Below are 24,059 nucleotides of genomic sequence, written 5' to 3' on the forward strand. Positions count from 1 at the left end.
ATCCATGAACTGTTTATGATTATATATATTTATAATGTACTTTTTTTCATAGATAATACTTTAAAGTAATCAAATAAATAACCAACAATGATGAGCAAATTTAGGATTACCAATAGACTGCCCGCACTATAATTTCTCCGACGGCGCGACCGACCAAACTTTCTAAAAAATAATAATAAAAAAAAAACAAAGTAAAAGAACGAACATTCAGTACCAACTGTCTTTCACCGCTCGACTATCGTATCTCTATACCACCTTGCTCTCAGTTTAGTCATTTTTTCCTCATACTGACTCGTGAATTGTAGCTCTTTATCTTTACACTAGACATTATTTTTTATACCAATTTATATCATAGTTTATTTACAATGAATTATATGATTTTATAAAGCGTTATTCGCAACATTTATCAATTCGGTAATCTTCTTTTGTTGTAAATTAAATATCGATTACATGGCTATACAATACATCGGAAAGTACGGTGAAGGGTAACTCATTCCTGAAATTAAATCTCTCGCCCGATATTGAGAGAGGCCTGATTGCACCCAGATTGCTATAAATTTCAAATACGAGTGATTCAATCGCTGTCTTTAAAATGGTGCTCCCTTTCTCGTCTAACAAATTGGTCTTTCTTTGTTCCTTTCGTGCAGCACCGCGCCCTACTATTTATAAGAGTACCTATTATAAATAACAAGAAATTTAGTTTATGTTTTTTATTTCTTTAAAACAATCTTTAATTCATAAACTTCTTATAATTTCAACTTTATTAAATACTTTTTAATTGACCGAACAAATTTTATAGAATACAACTTTCTCAATCACAAATATGAATATTTTATAAATAATAATCCACCTCGAAGCCATTATAGATTGAATCGTTTATTAAGAGATTACGATGCATATTATGTAGAAAAATTAAATAAAAATCTGACCGACCTCTTTAACAGGAAACGTGGGTCTCTTATAATAGGTATCTATCGTGTCGTGACACTGCAGTAATTGTGTATCGCAGCGGCGTCAAACTGCTAGCCTTATCGTATTACCTAGATATGTTATTCAATTATTAGTGTTCTAAATATTTGTATGGTATAAAAAATAACGATATAAAAAAATATGATAAAAAACTCATTGTTCCCGGTATTGCTCTGGATATTTATAAATCCAAATAATTTCTAATCCTCTAATGTCAAAATCAATAAAATAAAAACTAATTATACTCCTAAGTCGATCATTCGTACCGTTTTTGTTTTTTGTTTTTTTTTTTTTTTTTGTTACATAAATTTATATTAGTTTTACTACCAGTCACGGGCTACATTTAAGATAATCAGACTTTATGTGGCGACGCGGAAGAAACTCGACGTCCGGGTGGTCAAATTGTGCAGCTTATAAACTTATAAATATTTTTTATCCTTTTGTATCGATACAGAGTCACAATTTCAGTATTATGTTAAGTGATGACCGCACAAGTAACGTTTAATTAAAATTATATCACAAAAATAAACCTTTGAATACTCATTACATTGTCACTCGTTTTTCATGTGTATATTAAAAAAAATAGAATATGGTATATTGAAATAATAGTTTACTATTAGTAGACGTAATTACTTCAGTCTATTTTCTTGCCAAGTAAATTCCGATAAAGTTATATGATCTTATTTTATAAGTAACGGAACACTGCCTTTAAAAGTTTCTATGTAACTTAAAGACTATTTTACCACAAGCATTATAATTATTGCTCAGTCGTTTACATGACTTGTATTGAAGTGTAATGTTTATGTGAACGTTTGTGATGACTAAAATGTTGCCTTTGTAAGCATGTTCGATGGGACTGGTTGATTTGTAAAACAATTAAGCTACTTGAAGTTTTCGAACATATTTATATGTAAAATAAATACTCTTGATACGACTTAATCTCTAAATAATTATATTATTTCATATTTCACTGGATATGTTTAAATTTAAAAGAAATTAGTGCATGATATATATTGTCTGTTTTATATTGTAAAATAGTTTTAAGAACTTTAGAGAATTCCTTTAACAATACTCATTATTTGTATATATGTACGTTTAACCAAGAGGTTAAAAAGTGGGGAACTAATTTGTGACGTAAAAAATTATTCTCTTGTATCTCATTAGACGATATTTGAAATGTTAGCGAATTTATAGATATTATATTATAAGCATTAAGAAACATTTGAGAGATTTACCAATTAGATATAAGAAACTATGGCTACCTTAATATAATATGCGATTGCATAAATGGTTGTTAATATATTCATGTAATATATTAATTTATGTTGGTTTTTGAATACTTATTCGAAAAGGATTTTTTCAATTTAATCGATTATTATTGCATTTGTTCCTGAGTTGATTATTATATTTTATTAATAATTCTTTGTTCATAAGATTTCTATTATTATTGATCGAAATAAGAGTAATTTAATTTTAATATAGAAACTTAAATTCGAGGACGTCGTGGAAGTGTAATGGAGTGATTGTTAAGGAAGTTGCCGACACCTTGTAAATATATTATTATTTATTTGGAATTTTCATTGTTGCTCAATACGTGGATTGCTAAATTATGACGTTTCACTTCATCGTTAAACTGAAGCCGTCCTGTACAATAATTTTATTATTTATTTATAGAATTACGGTTAAGACGAAAATGGGAATACAAAAGTTAATTTTATTTCGATTAACCCGAGCTGTGATTTTTACTAATGTATATCTATTGATACAGTGTCAGTTGCAAGGTAATGCAGTGAAAATAGTACAGTCGCCAAGTTAAGGCTCTTGGCCGTATCACAGTTGGCTTAAGAGACAGTTTAGGGTACTTCCATACAAAACGAGATGTCATTGGGTCGGCTGCCACCAACAGCGGATGTGATACAGCTTTAAAAGTTGAAGCTGGACAAAATTATTATGGTCTTCCAATGCTTATTTAATTGTACGTGTCTATCTTTTGCATTCAGCGTCTATCTCACATATCCAGTTTGATTTTTTATGGATTGATTATTTATAAGGAATGTCACTTTTCACGAATTATTACATATATTATATATAAAAGACTAATGACATATTTTAAACTAGTAAAGAATGCAAAAGTTTCACGCGAAGTTAAAGCATTTGTCTATTTGATTGTTCGCTTAAATCTGGTCATCCATATCAGTATCAATATAAGCTCTATACGTAACGTAAACAAATTTGTAGCTACCATAATTTTTACACATTTACAGTTTTGTATTAAATTTCTTATATTTTTTACTTTCCTACTTAAGTTTGCTAATAAAATGTTTTTATAATATAAATAAACATCATCTTTTATTTTAACTTAACAAAAAAAATCCTCCTTTTTTAAAAATTTAGGAAGCCAAAGGATCAAATTCGCCTCCATTATCTGGTCACCTTCACACATAGACACTGATACTGAAACTGCAAGAAGTATAAACAAAGCTTGTGCATGTAAACCACCAGAACAATTTCCATTCAAAAACCAGTAAAAAAAATCTCACCGGGAAGAACTTTCATAGTAAGCCTTTTTCTAAATATTTTAAGCAGTAAAATATAATGTAAGTAGGACATTTTACAGTCCAATAAAAACAATAATTTTAAAGTAACTGAATTAAATGAAGCATTAAAACGATATATCGTAAAAATAACTAAGAATAATTGTCGATTTACGTTGACATTTAAGCTATACGGAACTACAATATTTATCGAGAGACCTCTGCTATAAACCACATAAAGATGTATAACTAAGTACCGCACAAGTTCTCAGCCGACTTCATAATTCTTAATTATTACATGAATACTAGAATAACAAAGACTCGCAGTCCGACTCATTTAAAAAGTAGATGCACTTTCTTGATCATTTTTACTATGCGTTTTGAACAAATAGTTTAACACCACAATTATAATTCGTTACCGTCAAAACGATTTGGAATTCTTAATTTATTTGGTTTCAATGTTTTTTTTTTTAATTTGTTACATAATTTGTTACAGTATTAATACTCTTTATGATTTAAAAATAGAGTGAAAGTTTTAACTATATAATAATGAATGCGTGATCAGCATACGAAATATATTTAAGCAAAAACTTACCAACGATGACTTTGCATGAAATTTATTACATTTTGCTAATTAGCTAAATACTATTGGTAGCCAATAGCATCACGAACAAGAATTATAGATTACTGCTTGAGTTAGAAAAGAAACGTAAAAATAAATCGCAAAAATATATAATTATGGAAGTCATTTTCAAACCATAAGCGGAATAAAACAATCTATTAAGTAAAATGTATAATGATATAACGGTAACAAATGCAAAATAATAACACAAAATTATACAGCTATGTATGGCTATAACAGACTAGTACGTGGATGGTATAAATAATTCGCTTAATCCTATTGTGATAAAAGTAAGACAAGTGAACAAAAGGCGCATATAAAGTCAGATAGCAGGTCTCCGGCGCGGGCGGGCATTGTTTCGGCCGTGTTCCGGCCGCGGCGTCCACACGTCGTAATTAGCTCCATTGTGGGCAGAGCGATGCTATCGACAACGCTTCCGATGGATTTACCTATGTAAGTAACCGCTTTCCACTCATTGTTTCAAGCCTCAAGCTTATTCTATATCTTCGCCATAAGTAAGTAAATAAAAAAAAATGTAATCTTTTAACAAGTATTTAATTTGTTAAATGTAATAAAATGTAAATTAACTTTCATCAAATTGTACGACTAGACTAAAGTTTCACAACCGGTTTTCTTACTTTTGTTCAATTAAAATTAAATTATTATGTTACCTTAAGCCACTAAAGGAGTATCGTGTTAATTTAATGTGTCAATACTGATTTATGTTAATGATCAAGTTATTAGACACATAAGGTGACATCTTCAGGAGTGTCGTCTTCATAATCAAATGGCATTTTACTGCTGAGAATCTACTATCAGTTTAATTTTCCAAGACTAATTGGTAAATTAACAATGATAAATTTGCTGACCGAAAGGGGTAATCATTTGGTATAAAATTTTACATTTCCTTTATATTCATCGTCAATATAGTATGTCTACGGTCAGAAAAAGAATATGTTCGTTTTTAATTATGGTTTATTTCTTTTTATTTACACGTATGTAGAATTTAAAGGAGCCGAGATGGCCCAGTGGTTAGAACGCGTGCATCTTAACCGATGATTTCGGGTTCAAACTCAGGTAAGCACCACTGAATTTCATGTGTTTATAATTTATTTCGTGCTCAGCGGTGATGGAAAACATCGTGAGGAAACCTGAATGTGCCTAATTTCAACGAAATTCTGCCACATGTGTATTCCACCAACCCGCATTGGAGCAACGTGGTGGAATATGCTCCAAACCTTCTCCTCAAAGGGAGAAGAGGCCTTAGCCCTAGTGGGAAATTTATAGGCTGCTAATGTAAAAAAAAATGTAGAATTTAGTATGTATTATAATTAGAAAACTATATTCTATGGACATATTATCTGCTATATAAAGCAGTTTAAATCGCATTAAATTGGACCTAAGTATATCTCTGTTTTATATTTAAATGATAGGAGTAAAGACTAATAAATAACGTTGTCATTCAATTGACGTTATATCATTAGTCAAGATCTTGAATAATCTATGGTATTCATTATGTATTCGTGAAAAAAATAACGTATTGAATGTCAACGAAGTTCTTATCGGAATTTTGGAAGTAAAATTAAATTGAATGTAAGTATTTAAGTGGAATTGTGTTGTATTATAAATGAAGATATATTAAACAAGAAATGTTTTTCGTGCATAATATGCCTAGGAGTGCTATTAGTAAATCGCTAGGAATATGTAAATCTAAAGTTTGTTTATCTCTACTCATGAGATTGGAATAGGCTATATATAACGTTATAGTTACTATTCCTTAAAGTAGTAGCGACTAGGTTTATAAACTTGCTAACCGTCACGCTTTTGCACAGGTTGAAAAGGGGTATAAGTATTGAAAGTTTATATAGAAAGACAAACATACAAAGCAATAAATCTTGTTTATTTGGAATAGGAACGTTCTCGTGCGTATAATAATTCATCACATTTCATTATAATCGCATGAATAGATTAGGAGTGCACAGACAGAGGATAAGCTTACAAAGATTTATTGAAAAATAAATAATCGTTACATTACAAAACTATATTAAGTAAAGCTAACACCGGTATAAAGATTCTACTGAGAAGAACCGGCAAGAAACTGAGTAGTTACTCTTTTCTAATATTTCAGATTATGTCGGTTAAATATAGTTATAATATATGTATATAAGTAGTATACCCTGCCTGAAACGAGTATTAGCTCCACGTTTTTTATCATCTATATAATCTTGTATTGAATATTTTATTATTGCTTTATTTATGAAGGTTTTTTTAACAAATGGTCCTAATTTATATATAAGTTAAAAATATCTGTGGAATTTTATTATAGAAACGAATATCTTGCCCCAAGAAGGATTTATAGGCTTTGCGGAGTCGGTAACTTGGTGTTATAAGCTTATCTTTACGTCTCGTCTACATTCAATGATTATCATTGATTCTATCATAGTGATCAATGTTACTGTGAATATACGTAACATATCTGTAAATATATTGTGACGCAACTGTGAATTAGTTATTTTGTTAAAAACATCCCGAAGAGAGTCTAATTCCAAGAATTTATTTGAAAAAAAAAACCAGATTCACTATCTGTAGTGTTGTCCCAAGTAATATGTCATATGACATAAATCTATAAAAATAAAAATATACTAGACGAGCGGTATCAAGATAAGTTAGCTGTCTAACTTTTCTAACCGCGTAAGCTGCAGAGCTGAGTCTAAATTTTTAATTTGTATCGATGACCTTCCTCAATAATCCGTTTATTACCATCTAAAAAATAAGACGAATGTAATTATTTTAATTACACTGGTAGTAATTGTGAGTAGCGCGTGCAAACACACAAACTCTCCGGTTTTTAAATATAAGCAAGCCCACAGTTTGACAGGCGTTAAACCCAAGTAAAAAAAATAAATGTGCACTGTCCACACAAACCATATGTATATGATGTAGTTTCATGAGGTTCTAGGGACATCAAGATGAATAATAATTTGTTTAATAAAAGATTTTACAAAAAACAATAAATGTTCTCGTCAATGATAGGATGACGTTGGATGATGTTATATAGACTACAAACCTTCTCAATAAATGACTTACCTAATGCTATAAAATCTTTATAAATGGAACTGGTAGATAGATCCTGATGATTACTGTATTAAAATGAACAAACTTTAGCTTTATATATTTATGTATATATGTAGATATCGATCAAAGATTCTTTTATCGATAGTTGTGCTACCTTCTACCTTGATGCATGTACATTGGTATATGTAAATAAGTAAATTATAATGTACTAGTAGTAGTAGTTCAATCAACTGCTGGAGGTGCTAAGGTATATCATTTGATGCTAGTCTAATTAATTATAACTTCGAAATACTTTTAGATACAACGATAACGTTTGTAATAAAAAGAAATCTGATTTAAGACCTTGTAAATACATCAATGTATACTTGTCACTTAAATGCATACCGCGTAATGCATGAAAGCAACCGGAAACGGAACCTTCATTTGTATTTATCTCCTTACGAAGACAGTAAATGTAAATAACAAACAAACAACACACTGGACAAGTGAATCGAGCCACGCACACTGCATCTACAAGATATATAAACTTACGAATGCTTGTTAAAAGATGTAAACAGCCGTTTGTGATTATTATGAAGCACGCAAACTTTCTAAATGCGATGGGTCGTCAATTTTATAGCAAGAGATTTTCCACTATGTAATCAGTAGTTATTAGTAAGGTCAGCTCCGGTTAAAGGAACATATTTTTTAAAGCATGCAAATGATGAATGATTATCGCATTTCGCATACAACGATGCTAATGGACTTTAGGAAACTGATTGCTCCGACTCAGTAAGTAACCGGCGAGTTAATTACCTCTTAAATTTTTATGAAAGTCTATTTAGTTTCTCATTCATTGACTTGGGTATTTTTAATTATAATGAGTATTTAAATTGTATTTGAATACTTATCTATGTACATTTAGTAGATTGATACACAGTACGCCCCTATAATGTACGACTGATTACAAGAAAGTGTTCTCAAAATGAAATACTATTAGTTCTAAGGTATTTTAACATGGAACATATGAAATATAAGACCAAAAAATATTGAGAAAATTAAATCGGAAAAGTTTTAATTCGTTTTTTTTTTTAATAAAAAATGCAGATTTAATTTTATTGTAACTACACCTCTTTTCTATTTACATAAGAATTATAACATTAAGTCATTGACTATATAAGGATTAAAAACTGTTTCTGTATAAATCATGACCGCGTGAAGTGTGGTGACAAGAATAGCATTAAAATAGGTTGAATTAATTTCATTATTGAACATCTACTCGATTATCGTGTCAGTATAAGATTTAAAGGTCTTAGATTAATATGATAAAGGAGAGTATCTACAAGATTTGCATCGCCTATTAACCTCTTTGTGGCTAAATACCCTACATGCTACTAAAAATATAGAGAATCTTAATCTGAAAACGACAAAACTTCTAAATGCCAATAATAACTTTTAAAATCAAGGTCTACAGATTATAATGTTTAATGAATCAGTTATAAAAGCAAATAAGTTTTTTACTTTTAAATTTAAACAAAGCCAGAGGGGACAGAGAAATCGTTTTATCTCATTAATGCAATTATTCTAATGCGATCAAACTTGTTCTAGTACAGGTAGGCGGCAATTTAAATTTTGAATATTTCTTTTAAAGTGTGCATGTAATAAATGTAGTTGTTACTAAATCTATATTAAGTTAGATAAATATTCTTACAAAACTGAAACGAAGTTTAGACTTTTAATAATAGAATTTTAATAAGATATAAATTTAAATGATGAATGAATTTGTAATCTGTGATATGTAAATTGTACGTGCATTCAAGTTTGTACACTAAAAAAGGATTTTGAAAGAAAATAAAATTGCATTTGTAAAAAAAATAAAATGTCATTTATTTCATTTTAAAATTATTATTTTCTAGTTTATAATCATCGCGTTATAATAATTTACTACACTTATACTACACAATATATTTATAAGTAAGATAAAAAACATAATTTTATTTCGTAATTAACAATAACAACACAATGTCGATCGCTAATAAATCCAATGTCATAACAGAGTTAAAATAAAAATAAATAAATATTACTCTCACTCTTAAAAGTAACGAATATTTATTTAACTCGGCAACAGGTAACATCACTGCTAATAACTCCAAAATATTTTTCCAAAATTCAGCCTTACAAATATACAGCTAGGTTATATTTAAATTAAATTATCATTAAAGTCAAAATAGCGAATTCTTAAATACGGAAAACTGAAAACCTTGAAACGACGATTAAAATAAGGCTGCATACATGATTAGCTCGAGATAAAATGACTCAGACAGCAAAAGAACTAACAAAAAATAGGTATTTTTAACATTTTTTTGTTAAGAAGTACAAATAATTCGCGCGACATCGAATTTAGTATGAAATTGTGACTAAGATAGAACTGATATGTCACCACCGCCCGGTTGCGTTAGTTTACTTCTTGGGGTCTCGGTAGACGCCCATGAACAACACGGAGTTGGTGGGTCGCTCATAGATAATGTACACGAAGGGGAAGTTGGCGATGAACACGCTCGGCTCGGCCGGCCGGGACGACCGGAAGCCGAAGATAGCAGTTGCTGCCGCCGCTACCGTTCCTGCAAATTTTCAAATATGCGTTTTGTATGTTATTTCTTCTATCATTAAGAACGAGTGCCACGAACCACTTGACATGGATAACGAGCCACGCGTTGGCTTTAAAACGGTATATCGGTAAAACTTAAAACGTGCCTTGTAATAACTACGGTTTAGTTGTGAATATTTCTAATATCATTAATAAAGTTTTTGAATAGGATCATCTGTCCAAAAACTTTTTTACGTATACTTTCAATGCTTAAAATTTGTATTAACATACATTATTTTTCGTTATATGTTGTTAACAAAATATATCCATTAAAATTTTTCTTGTTTCTTGATTATTAATCATATAAATGATATTTTCAACAAACAGAATTACTCATTTATCATTTTTGTTAGTAAGTTTTTTTATTGTGTCTAAATGTGACTAAATATTAAGCTAAAACTTATCATACACTTTATATTAGGTAAATACAATAAAAGTTTTCCATTTTTAAACATATATGAATAAAATCCGGTACAACTCACCTTCCTCATCGACCTGAATTTTCGCTTTGTGAACGGCGTCATCGAAAACAATGCCGTGATCGTCAGACAGCGTGCTGAAGTCCGCCGATGAGTTAAACAGGTCACCCACGCCCATTGTGTTTAGGATCTGTAAGAGTAATAGTTAAAAAAATGTAGTCCTGAACTACGTCATAGGCTAAGCATTCGTCATGCCTCGGAAATATCGAAACACACGTGCAGTAGAGTTTCCAATATAATATAATTCATAAATATAGACAGTGCACATGTGTTGATTATTATTAGTGTTTCAAATTGCTGGGCTAATGCCCACTCTTTGGGTAGAATGTTACGAACTTAATGCGTACCTACTATTTATAGTGCACCTAAGATATATCAAACATGCATTTATCAAGAACGTGTTTGATTCCACAATACGTAAAGATTTTTACTTTGGCTTTGTAAATTTTTATAAATTGGTAAAAAATGTTATGAGTGATTTAAATTTTAGCGCTTGTTTTGATGATTTATATCGAGTGTTTTTAAATCTGATTTAAATGTATCAATTTAAACCCTCAAAGTCAATAATACTTTTGTAAATATATTTATTATATTATATTGAGAAATTTTATTTAAACCAGAAAAGATAAAATATATTTACAAGATGTTCGTGTTGAAAGTTTAACGAACGAGAAAAAGATAAGAGACTCATTGAAACATATGATAATTATTAAACCATGACATTTCTTTGATCGCCAGACATCTCATGATGTATTTTTTTTTCTACGAACTCGATTTTAATTCATAAATTAACACAAGAAAAGCATAGATTTGATCACGTGACCTTCGGTTAAAGTCCGTGTGACATAATTCAGAGAAAAACATATTTAATTATTAAAATACTTTTATGTTTTACTAACTTACATCCTGCTTCTGAATCGCGTTTCGATTTTTTATTACATTATAAAAAACAAAATAATACGAATGTTTATTGCATAGAAATAGCATTTATAATAACCACTAATTAATACAACATCATAATTATGTGTTATAAATAAGAGACATATCAATCATTATAAATTCATATTCAATATGTATTAATTTATTATGTGTTTCTCTTTACAAATTAGCAAGTCAACTTTTTGCAATATATAATAATTATATTTGAGAATGCATAATACAGATAAAAAATGGATAAAACTTTAATGTCTTATATAATCCACGAGTCCTTTGATATAATCTGAATGCCAGTTGATTATTAAAAGTATGTTTTGTCTGTTCTATCTAAATAAAATACTCTCGAGAATAGATTATGTTATTTACTTATTTTAATTGATGTGTGCCGGCTCTTGGATTCACCGTGTACATTCGACTTAATTTTTTAGATATTTTATAGAAAATAATGCTAAATGTAGGTAAATTTACATAGATAATTCAAAAACTATATTTGTTTATTTCCTCTGAATTGTGATTATTGTTAAATCGTTGTTTACGTTAATAAAACAAGAAAAACATTCATTAAGCAAAACTAAATTACCGAGAAAAAAATGTATTTCCACGTCCCATAATTACGTTTGTGTTCGCAATAAAGGAGAAACATGCATGTTCGAGTACTGGCCAAGGATATAGGCTTTTTAATTCATAATGGGGTGGGACTTGCTATTGATAGTTTTATAATTTTCGTGTGGGTAAAGCCTCATACAAAACAGACCACATGAAAACTCCATTCGAAATGTCTGACGATACGCACAAAACAAACACATAGAAACAGATCACAACTAACACTATAGCCTTTAGAAATATTTCTTATGCGAACCCATGACTAATAATAATTAATGATATTAACTAATTACAATTTTACCAATACAAATATATATATATATATATATATATATATATATATATATATATATATATATAGCAGAAAACATAGAGGTTCTTACCGATCTTAGGGGCAGGTGCCGCTCAATGGTAAATTTAGGTATTTCGACGACAACCTCTCGGCCCATGTAACTTTCCTCCACAACTGCTGAGAGACGCTCCGGGGTCAGGTTGGCGATTATATTCGACACTCCTACGAAACAGGAACAAATGATATTCACTATTAATTTTGTCGAATTTCAACTTATTTCTTTTTTTATGATGTAGTTAGCCGAACATACAAATGGCCACCTGGTGGTAAGTGGTCATACCCGCCATAGACATAAGCGCTGTAATAAATATTAACTGTAACTTACATCGGCAAAGTGCCTTGGGAACTAAAATGTTATGTCCCTTGTGCCTGTAGTTACACTGGCTCAATCACCGTTCAAACCGGAACACAACAATACTGAGTTTACTTTCTTACCCATACCTTGTATGGTATCTGGTATCTTCAATCTAAATTCGATACTAACCATAATAACATAAATAAATATAACGATAATAACAGGTAAATATGAGTACATAACAAACAAAGTTGGAAACACGGTACTTTTCGTATACATGTTTTATGTTTGTAATTATACACATTTTACAGAAATGTAATAAAAATAAAAATGTTATTTAAAAAAAAAACGAAACGAAAATCAATAAAATTACATTAACGTAAGGCGTCAGACAAACTATATAATATTTTTTTAAATTATAGTTTATTTGGAAGAATATGTAGTAGCATTTTAGCCAAAAAATTTATCCAATACGAATATTCCACATCTAAATAAATAAAAAATGAACGAGCTCTATTACATCATTTGATTATAGTTAAGTTACTGAAACCGGAAAGAAACTATGTCATTATTCAGCACGTAAATTTGTTTCTTACCTTCCTTCATTGAGTATGGGGGGAGCAGGATGTACATGCTGATGTCGTTGCCTTTGTACGGAAGCTCTAAAATCTGCGCGCCGAGGTCATCGCTAACCGCTGCAAACAAAGTATATAATCAATAATCGAATTGTACAAACTTTCTGCTTTTAATGTTTAAAAAAAACTCCTACTTAGAAATTGTATTGCAATAAATAAGGCTATTATTATTCATTAAAATTAATTTCTGCCACTATTCGTAAATATTAAAAAGAAATAATAATGAAAAAAATAGTTACTGTAATGGAATATCCCTTTCTGCCTCATAAAAGGTACGAGGGTCTGGCGCGTTTCAGACACGAAAAACACTTGTTTCTTCGTCCTCTCTGCTGGGAATTTATATGCCCAAACGCCTTTGAAATATGCAGCGTTAGCCAGAACGAGTTTCGTTGTGTCCATGATACCATCTACAGGTATTAAGTCCTTAATATTGTTCTTCGTGATGCGAGACACCCAATTGTTTATATATTGCCGCGACTGTTCGGGACTTTGGCGGAAGTTCTGTAAATAATATAAAATACGGGTTAATATATGCTATATTGTTTGTTTTATTTAACACAAGAACATTCAATTCACGCTTGTCACATCAATGGTCTTTATTTAATACGGGTGAGACTGAAAAGCGCAGAAATTTATATAATATTATATACTAAATTTTTAAAATATAGCTGTATCTTCAGTAATAAGTTTTATTTATATGTGTATGGAAGATTTTTCAGTAAGACATCAAGACATCTTCTTATTAATTGGTATATTATATTATTGGTATTGGTATATTATATACAAAAAATGACAAATAATTACTATGAAGGCATGCTTATCGCTTAAAGAGATTTCCAGGAAATTCAACAAATCAGTCATTCAAAAAGAAGATGATAAGAGATAAACATGTAAAACCATCGATGATCAATGAATCGATTAATATGAACTTTGATTATACAGAGTAACATTATTTAAAATAAATAGGATTAATAAAAAAATCTTGTTACTCCTGTTACTCGACTGCATAGAATCAGTAACTCTTTTGTGGGGCAATGTATACGCTTCTACAACAGGATCCCAGAAAGCGTTCAAAATGCTTCTGTTGCGAAATTTAAAAAAATTGTTAAGGAACGCTTGTGTGCGAAAGGTTACTATACAATTAGTGAGTTTATGTTTGATAGCACACCTTGGGAATGAAACGATCGCCTCCTGGCTGTTTCTATTCATACACAATTATGTATATAATTTGACGTAAAAAAAAAGACCCGCTGAGTTTCTTTCGCCGGTTCTTCTCAGGTCAGGGTGTTTCCATTTCCGAACCGTTGGTAGTGTTTAATTTGACCATCAATAAGAAAGTGTAATACTTCTATATTGAATAAAGGAATTTGAGTTTAAGTTTAAATGTAGACAAGAAGTAATTAAATGTATAAGTAGTCAATTGAAAAAATTAGGTAAAAATTTGTATATGTTTTTATTACCAGAGCCTCGAGTTCCTCGCCAAGTAGGTCAAGCAAGCACTGGCGTAAGTGAAGTTCTTTGTCAACAAACATCTTGTTAGCGTTCGTGAACTCGTAGCTGTCGCTGTTGTTGTTAAACGCGCGCGACCGCTTGTCAACTTTGTATGCCATCAGCAAGTTCACCTTGTCCTGAAAATATGGCATGGCATGAGCAAACATTTATTATCTTCCATTTTTTTACATTATACAATTAACTGAACTGAATTGAACATGTACACAACCAATACTATTGTCAAATAACACAAAAAAAAACTAAAATTCTAAAAATATATGTAGGTACTTGTATTCATTCATAGTTTCTACGTATTAAATTCATTTGTACGTCAAAATATATATATCACCGTAGAATTGTAAATATCGTTAGATTGTAATCTATCTCGCGAGATTGTAAACTGCGTTAATATTTTGAACGGTAATTTTACTCACAATAAAACATCAAAAATTTTGATAGTTTATGATATTTCGGTTAGGTTAGTGTTTATAATTTAACTGAAATTAGGCACTTCGATAGAGTTTAATCTACCGAAAAATAATGAGTTAAATTATAAGCAGTATGTTACGGTTCACAATCTTTCGACAGTTCACAATCTCGCGAAATAGATTATAATCTAACGGTATTTACATTTTTACGGTGACATATATAAATAAATATTGTATTACAAAAATCATATGTGAAACACTAATATAATATTAATGCTTGGCAAAGGCCTCATCTCCTCGTGAGAAGGTTTGGAGCTTATTCCACACGGCTCCGTGCAGAGTGAAAAACACTTGTAAAAAAATTACTCAGGTTGTTTTCCTTCATCGACCGAGACTAAATATAAACAAATTAGGCGCATGCTAATTCAGTGGTGCAAGCTGGGGTTTTAATCCGCGACTACGACCAGAACATTGTTTGTCCAGTGTTTATTGGACCAGCTTATCCTAAAAACAGTATAAAAAATAAATAATCACCATTGTATCAGATATGCGCAGAGACTCTTTCAAAGATTTCTCCGTTTGCCCACCCGCGGCGAAGTAGCCCAGAAGTAAAGCGTGGTACACCGAAAACGGTGAAAAGAAAATGTTGTCGTCAGGAACTGCATTGTTTATAGTATTAAAAAGATTCAGTGTGAATTCCAATTGATTTTTGTATAAACTTGAACGAGCAGCTGGGTCGGGTTTCTTAGCGGAGTCATCTTTGTAAAAACATTGACTGTTTACAGATGTTGATAGAGCGAAAAGCAATAGTACGCCTAATTTCAGCATCTTTTTTCTGAAACAGAAGATTATACATTGATTAATTTACAAACAATAAACATTGTGTACAGATGAAATTTAAAGTTATATAATAACTCTCGATTTCTTTACTTTCATAATCCTGTCTTTAAATTCGACAAGATCTTAAGTCCAAAATTGGGACCAATGGCTTCAATTATTAGGACTTCCTAATGAAGGCGTTCCCGTATGCATTTATGTACATTATATTAATATAATTACCGTAAATGCATATTGCGTAAAATTGCCACTAAAACATTACATTTTAAATAGACAGTAACCATATTATATCTTTAAAAATAGTAGTAATCGTCTATTTGTCGAAATTCAATATAATCATAATGAAAAAATAAAAGTATGATTTACGAATACATTGTTTCCAATTCCTAAAGATGACATTTCAATTTTGGTAAAGTACAATTCATAAGTTTGAAGATTTTCTGTAACACAGCTGATAATATGATTTTTCTTTATCTTATTCAATGAAAATATTTTCAAGTTATTTGAAAAATACGAAAGATAAGGCTTGGCTGTATAAAACCTTGTTATTTTTACAATAAAAAAAAAACAAGGAAGTGTCAAAATAAACATTTGGCTTTTTTAAGTTAGACACTTGCCTTGCGTCTCCATAAAAACTTTCACTGATGCGAATCGCACACACCTCCGTGCAAAAGCCTTAAAAAGGGGCACTAAGTTTTCTTTTCGCGTATGATATATAGATGACAAAAGAGCAATGTTAATTAATAATATTAAACCCTTTGAAAAAGTTAAAACTTTTTTCCAGTGCCGAATTGAAGTAGTTGTGTTCATCTCGTCTTTAACATTTCATAGTCACTTTCTATTGATGTCGTGTAACGATGCGTGGGGGGCGTGGGGTAGAGACTAAGATACTGAATCATAGCATTATATTAAACATAAAAACGTTGTGCTATTGACGCTTTAACGTCAAAGTTTTGATCATGACCTTTTGTGAGTCCTCTTTCCCTTCGTCTAGCGCAAGGAATAGTTTGGACTACTAACTTCAACAAAATTATATATAAAATGCCGCCTGAACAACCTGAATATTATTATATATTAGATCTAATTATAATAAGGAGTAAACAAAGATAACAGTCCAAAACGTCACAAGTAACCTTTATGGTGCATTTGTAGAAGATTTGTCACGATACATTAGCATCGCCACGGTCGCGTTAACCCTGAGCATTACATGGGAAATCCCATCCGAGTCGTGTCCACATTACGTATGATTTTTTAATTAATTATTAACTATGTCGAATTCTTTTTATACTGGGACTTTACGTACGATACTGAAACTGTTTTAGTTTTATTATAGTAAACATTAAAGTTTTATTTAAAAAAGTACGAGAATGCTGAATGTGTTTTTACAAGGATAACTGTTTTCATCTACAAATAAGTATTAAAATTTTACAAGAATGTAAAGAAGAACGCCAGAACGCTAGAACCCAGAACGATCCTGCTACTTTCATCATTATGCGCCAAAGCGGCTCGTGTATAGTTGAGCTATTGAGCGTACAGAATTGATTGTCGTCAAAACAAATTATGTCATACGCTATGATTTTAATTTATTAGATAAATATTAGTAAATTTGTTCCAAAGGTTGACAATAATACATATAAATTATTACACTGATTTAAATGAAATAAAAAATTACAAAATCATTATGATTATTGTTATGAGTCGAGCAACGTTTATTGTTCCTTAGTAAAATACTTGAAAGATCTTTTATTCATTCCAAATTATTTTCACCTTCGCATATCTTTATATACGAAGCAAGTAGATCCGGTCAGACTATAATGATACAAGGATGCGTCATTATTTTGAATATTCACGCATGTTTCAACGGAAATAGTACATTAAAAGAAGGACATTTTTAAGTGTTACAATTACTCTTTAATACACTGACAATGACACTAATACAAACAGGGAATCCCAAACATCCTTGGACAATAGCTTCATAATGCACGTATTTCCCTTCGTGTTGCAGATCAGCGCGCGGAGAAAGTCAACACGTCACCGGCACATTCGTTACACAACAACCGGACCACAAAGCGTGTCAATACTTATTATATTCAATCATAACTAGTAAAGTATTTAGCCATTTTCTGTATTAGCAATTTGACATCGAGGAAAAATAAAGTTTTTTTTTTGTGTATTTTTAAGTAAAATTTTATATTTCATGAAAATAAAGTTTGGTTTTAAATATGTTTCAATTCGCACTAAGCTCCTTCATTAATACTTAAAATTGGTACTATGTACATCTATACTGATTATCTATGGCTTCTTTCCACGAGAATTATATTTTAATAAGGATTATAGTCTAAACTGTTTTATTTGACGACAACAACGTCTAGGTCACATTTTTTTAATATCAATTCAGCCGCTCGAATGTGGTTGAATAATAATGGTATTAGGAATATTATCTGAGAAGCCAAACTAAATCCATATTTGATAGCCGTTTCGTTTGGTTAACTTCTCTTTTTAAATAAAAATATATTTCTTCAAAATACTTGCGTTGAAAAAGTATATAAAATTGCATTAAAGTAAACACTTTCAAAAAAGAGAAAAATTATGTTATGCCAGCTCCGTTACAAATTAACCGTTGCTTGTAATGTGATTTAGCAAGTATTAAACTGTCAATAACATACAACAAAAGATTTTAAATTGTAAACTTACTGACACACATATATCGAGAGGTGGGCTACTGAAAATAATTAGTTATCTATGGTAATTAAATAATATAAAATAATGATGGCACAAGAACAACTTGCCCTTGACCGATTTTAATTGTGTAAAAAATATGTTTAAATACTTTAATTCATGTTACATTTCAATAAAACAATAACACCGTGAAGTATTAGAATAATATCTAGATTATGTCTATATTTATTTTTACTTCACTAATTATATCATATAATGTTTTTATTTTTAATTCAGTAGAAACTAAGATTCTTGTTCAGTTTACGCACGCTATTAAGTCCGGGCGTGTATGTAATACTTGCATAAGAGCGATGCCATGGACAATACCTACGCCAACAGATTTACAAGTAGTCTCGATGGGTTTGGTCTACGCTATTGACGTCGATTCAATAGCAGACATAGTTTTTTTTTATTCATTACATCGTGTGTATATGGCATATATGTGTATAGTGGCATTATTATTTTGACTGCTGTCAAAAATGCTGAAAAAATTCGGTACTTAAATTCAAATAGCATTATTCGAATATTTGTCATATGTGTAATTATATTCTCATGGAATAAATGATTACGTACGTTACTTAGTACAAAACTACCCAAAGTCCTTAAAAATGTGAAATTCTTGGGAATACTCCTGAATTCAGAATATAATTTCATATTATTTATATTTATTAAAATTCTATACTTACAGACCAAGCAAAACTTGTGAAAAAGTTTTGTATAAATTGGGTGAGAAAACCAACATTTTTTTTTCTTTAAATATCGATTACAAAAAATAGGCTTCGCAAGTGTGTTGGTCGTATTTATGCTATGTAAATGTACAAATGTAATAATAATAACTATAATTATTATTATCTGTATTTTTTGCCTTTTTATTTTTACACATTATCGTAAAAATTGTCTATAATAACCACCTTCTTTGGAATTATATAGGTAATCATAATTATAATGGTTACGTACATATTCGTAAATAATAATATGTGAAACAATCTAATTCAATGTTAGTAGATATTCCTTACTTGTGCTTTTCATATTAAAAAATCCGTGATATTTAATACGTATTTTTATCACATAGATGCAATGCATGATGACTTTGATATATCGATATTGATCTTACCTTTATTTTTAATTTATATTTACTAATCTTCAGACATAACTAGAAACTGTTAGAATAACGATAAAGATCTTATCAAATAAAATACGACCAAATTATATGCAACTTCTTTACTAGTAACACTGCATTTTATTGGTTAGGGAGCTGGAGAATATTTGATTATAGGATTCCCTCATGTAGCAGTAGAACTGATACTATAAGAAAAACTTAGGACCATCACAGCTTCTGCAGTAGCACTGCGTTTGTCATAACTGACAGCGCTTCGAATTTGTTTTAAAATTAGCGTTCTATACGATTTAATTATGTCTGCTTCCGAATGTCTTATTTTGTGTTAAAAATCTTCCTGAAAACATAAAAACTTGTAGAAACAATTGTCCCAGAATCTGACTTGCTATTGTAGTAAATAGCAATTTCAAAATTTCAACAAATATTGCGTCTGTTTGTCCAGGAAATAAAAGACTTGTGCTACACCTTTCCTATATCTTATCTTACTTGTAAATTAAATAAAATGTCAAATACGATATTTCAAAAAATCAGTACGCTTCTAATATCTCTATGTTCATACTGATTCATTAAGTTTTCATTAATTTACGGAAAAAGTTAAAGATTAAATTATATATTATAGATAAAGTAATTTTAATATTCTACAAAATATTTGACATAAGTAAGTAACAAGAATATACCTAAATTTTTGAACTGACTATACCTTGAAAAAATAAACATTTAAGTAACAAAAGTACAAAAAGGTTTTAACTTTTTTTATCGTACCACACAGCGCTTATGAGTTATTTAGAAAAACGCATTTTGTCAAGATTTCGGCTGACAGTTGGCAATCGCTTGACACGAATTCCCGGATTTACACTATCAGGCTTTTAAATTCAGCAAAGGCTTTTCTTGACTGGACCTAATCGATTGATCATAATCTGAACTTTAATCCATATCGTTATGACGAACGAAAGATAAATAAATCATATACCACACTTCCTAAACACAGTTTTTTTTTAATCATTTAAAAATATAATACCTTCTTACAAAACGTTTGTTATTTAAATGGACTAACCCCGTTAATTATGAAATTGCAGATTCTACGGAGCTCGGTATGAGCTTCTGCGTCATCAATAACTTTAGAAGTGTGACAAGCATACCCGATCTGTCAGCCTTATAGCATATAACAGATATAACAGAAGCAGCTCTAGGACAGCCATGATATGTAAAAACTAAAGGCGCGTGAAGAAATTGAATTAGCTCATCAACTCTGCAAATTAGTGCGATTGAGAAATTTAATAATAACACTTTTTGCCAATTTTTCCAAAGCCTGTCTTGACATACTTACTTGTACCTTCTTAGAAACTTGATATATTGACAACTAGCTGCATTAGCGTGAATATAATGACAGAGGGATTTGTGGAGGAACAAAGTGGATGATTGTTGTTTTTTAATTCAAGAATGCACAAAAGCTTCACAAAGCTCAGCTCCTAAGAGTATCTGGAATCAAAGAATCCAAAAAACTGCATGATAAAATAGAATAGGAGATTACTTCCCATTGAAAGGCCAAACCGAATGGCGTTATAAGTATTAAGATTGTTATATAGAAAACAGGATATTACTCGTTATTATCTACGTATCTAAATACCAAGATATTATACAAAAAAAACTTACAAAGGTAAGTATGCATCATGCAAGTTTTGTTGAGAAATATTTAATAAAAAAAATAAATAAACGTAAATTTTGAACGTACATAACATACTAAATTCCTACATACTTTTTTATTTACATGATTTATATCGCTCGACACAAAATAATTCGAAATATGTATTATTATTATTATTATAACTACCTATTACCGTAATTCTAAAGTTTAAAACAGCAAAGTTTGAGAAATGCTAAAATTTTTTTTGATGTTTGATTAATGATTACATACAAGTTGTTTAATATTATGTATATTAAACAATATGAATGGAATAAAATATTTGTCAATTAAAAACGATGATAAATCAGCTTGATTTATTTTTAAATTGTTTTTATAAAAATGTACTTCGTAAATGTATTATCTCTAAAACTATTACCTATCGTATCCGTGATTGTAAACCAAACTTCAAAGTAAACACAAGTGAAGTATTCAAAGTATTGTTAGTACATCTAATACCTACATGATTAAAGGTATAAAATATCGAGCGGGGATAGTGGTTGCGGCACACTTTCCACTCCTACATTTAACATACATATTTCGAAGAAAAATACAGCTATTTACTGTAACGTAACTCATAGTATTACGTTATTAGGCCCGTAACAGAATCCGGTACAAAAACTTCACCAAACATTTGTTTTTCAAAAAGTAATTTTCTCTCTTTTTTGGATTTATAATATTTTTGTACTTACACAAAATATAGAATATGTTGTAATAATCAATATGTTGTAATAAACCGTAATATAATACGCCAAAGAAAAATAGAAATCGTATACCGTTAACGCTATCAAACTTAGAAATAAACAATATTTTAAGTAAATAATAATAAGAAATATCAGTGTTATTGTATGGTAGGTTATCTAAACCATTACTTCAATAAGGCTCAAGTGACACATTCTGATAGTGAAACAAGCAGCACAATGACTCAAAATTATAGACGTTTTCCTCATATTTTCGAATAAACAAGCCTCTTTAACAGATGATATAAAATTATTTATATGGTCTCATATTCAAGTCACATAGTATGAAGAAACTCAATAAATATTTACATAGGTATTACAAAAAAAAACTGGACTCACCGTTGTGCAGACGACGTTTTAATTGTATTACGTTTAAAATAATAATTCCATGAAATATGTAACAAATTCGTTTGCTGAAATGTTAATCCACAGGTCGGTTAGTTCTTTTTTTCTTTCGATTAAGGATTAGATTTAATTATACAAATCTGTGATATCTTCGCGCGAAATTAACGTCTTGTTCGAGTGAGACTCTGAGGCAGACTAAATGAGGACCAGCCGCTATTCTCTTTTATTAGTGTTGGTAAACTGGTATTGCTCGTGCTCGAATCAACTGCGCTGCGCTGGCTCCAATGACAACAGAACTGAACAGCTGAAATGAATTCCTTTTTTTAATCAGACACTTCAAGTAGTAGATATGTGAACGATTATGCACATTTAATATTGCTCACATAGGCACGATATATCGTATTAATCATATCTCGTTGGATACTTTATATGATGCAAACTAATCAAGTCCCTTTGACCCGGTTTCATTACAATTCGAGGAAAACCCCTATAACGGAAACGTATCCTTAATATCATTAAGTGTACCTATACTTCATTTTAAGTTTTTGAGTTATTTTAAAACAAAAACTGTATTAAAATTTCTCATAACAAACATTGAATTACAAGATTTATGTTTACATATTTTGATTTTACAATATCTACAAAAAGTTAAGCCTTAACAGTCAAAACCAATAAAACGAAAACTTAACTGAAAATATTTTTGAATGAAAAAAAGCAATAGAAAATCGATTGAATTTTTTCTTTACACGCTTTATTCTTCGTCTCTTTTTTATTTTTATATATGGCATAAGATTTGAGCATGGTTTCATGTGACAAACTGAATAACCAAGTAAGTAAAATAACCTCATATGTGAACAAAGTATGGGTGGATAAGTAGGTTTAGATAGCCAGTTATTTTTTCTTAATTTAAAAATCTCCTTCCTTTTTACTTTATAAGCGTCTTAATACAATTATAAATCAATAGTATGAAAAAATCAAGACATGAAATTCGACCCCCTAATGATTTAAGTATTCGAACTAGTAGGTCATCGCGGCCAAACAAAGCAAAAAACGATTGAATGATCTGGACGTGAAAGTACGGTAGTTATAGCGTAAACAATAACTTAGTATATTTTATTAAAATGGATTAAGCCAATCAATAGGACCAGAATTATTACATTTTGATTTTCTTTTTATGATTTCCTTTTACTTTAAAAACCACCAATAACAATATATGTAACATTAGTTGTTTTTCTAACTTGTGTTTTCGTGGATAAATCGCTTTTTACAGTATCTTTTTCATATATACATAAATAGCATAATAAGTAGCTATTATGAGTGATTTCTATAATAAGGATAATTTTAAATTGAATCTAACTAACCATGCATTTAATCAAATAAACAATGAAACGCTAAATTAATTACATACAAAAAATTATAAATAAATAAATATGTAGAAGAATATTTCAACCTCATTACAGTACCTACTGTATTCGGTAATATTAAATTCGCATACCATAAACATGAAGAATAGATCGTCTTATATTTCTGACCTTAGTGTTAGTGGAACGCTGACATTCACTTAGAAAAGTTAGAA

The 24,059-nt window shown here is 30.1% G+C and overlaps 1 protein-coding gene across 1 annotated transcript; it reads right to left on the reverse strand.

Moving 5' to 3' along the window:
* Positions 1-9,100: 9,100 nt before the first annotated feature.
* LOC125071939 (serine protease inhibitor 88Ea-like) lies at positions 9,101-22,756 on the reverse strand. The gene is made up of 8 exons (XM_047682386.1): positions 22,478-22,756; positions 15,580-15,880; positions 14,587-14,754; positions 13,366-13,627; positions 13,088-13,186; positions 12,228-12,358; positions 10,309-10,435; positions 9,101-9,800 (listed from the first exon to the last, which is right to left on the reverse strand). Exons 2-8 carry the CDS (start codon positions 15,871-15,873, stop codon positions 9,640-9,642), a joined length of 1,242 nt encoding a protein of 413 aa, XP_047538342.1. The 5' UTR covers positions 15,874-15,880; positions 22,478-22,756; the 3' UTR covers positions 9,101-9,639.
* Positions 22,757-24,059: the final 1,303 nt, after the last annotated feature.

Source organism: Vanessa atalanta, chromosome 2 (assembly GCF_905147765.1).
Source record: "Vanessa atalanta chromosome 2, ilVanAtal1.2, whole genome shotgun sequence".
Taxonomy (NCBI): Eukaryota; Metazoa; Arthropoda; class Insecta; order Lepidoptera; family Nymphalidae; genus Vanessa; species Vanessa atalanta.

Coding starts and splice junctions, on each gene's coding strand:
- LOC125071939 (XM_047682386.1), bottom strand. CDS start 15,873: ATGCTGAAATTAGGCGTACTATTGCTTTTCGCTCTATCAACATCTGTA. Junction 13,628..14,586: donor GCGAGGAACTCGAGGCTCTG/GTAATAAAAACA, acceptor TATTATTTACAG/AACTTCCGCCAAAGTCCCGA. Junction 9,801..10,308: donor AATTCAGGTCGATGAGGAAG/GTGAGTTGTACC, acceptor GAAAATTTGCAG/GAACGGTAGCGGCGGCAGCA.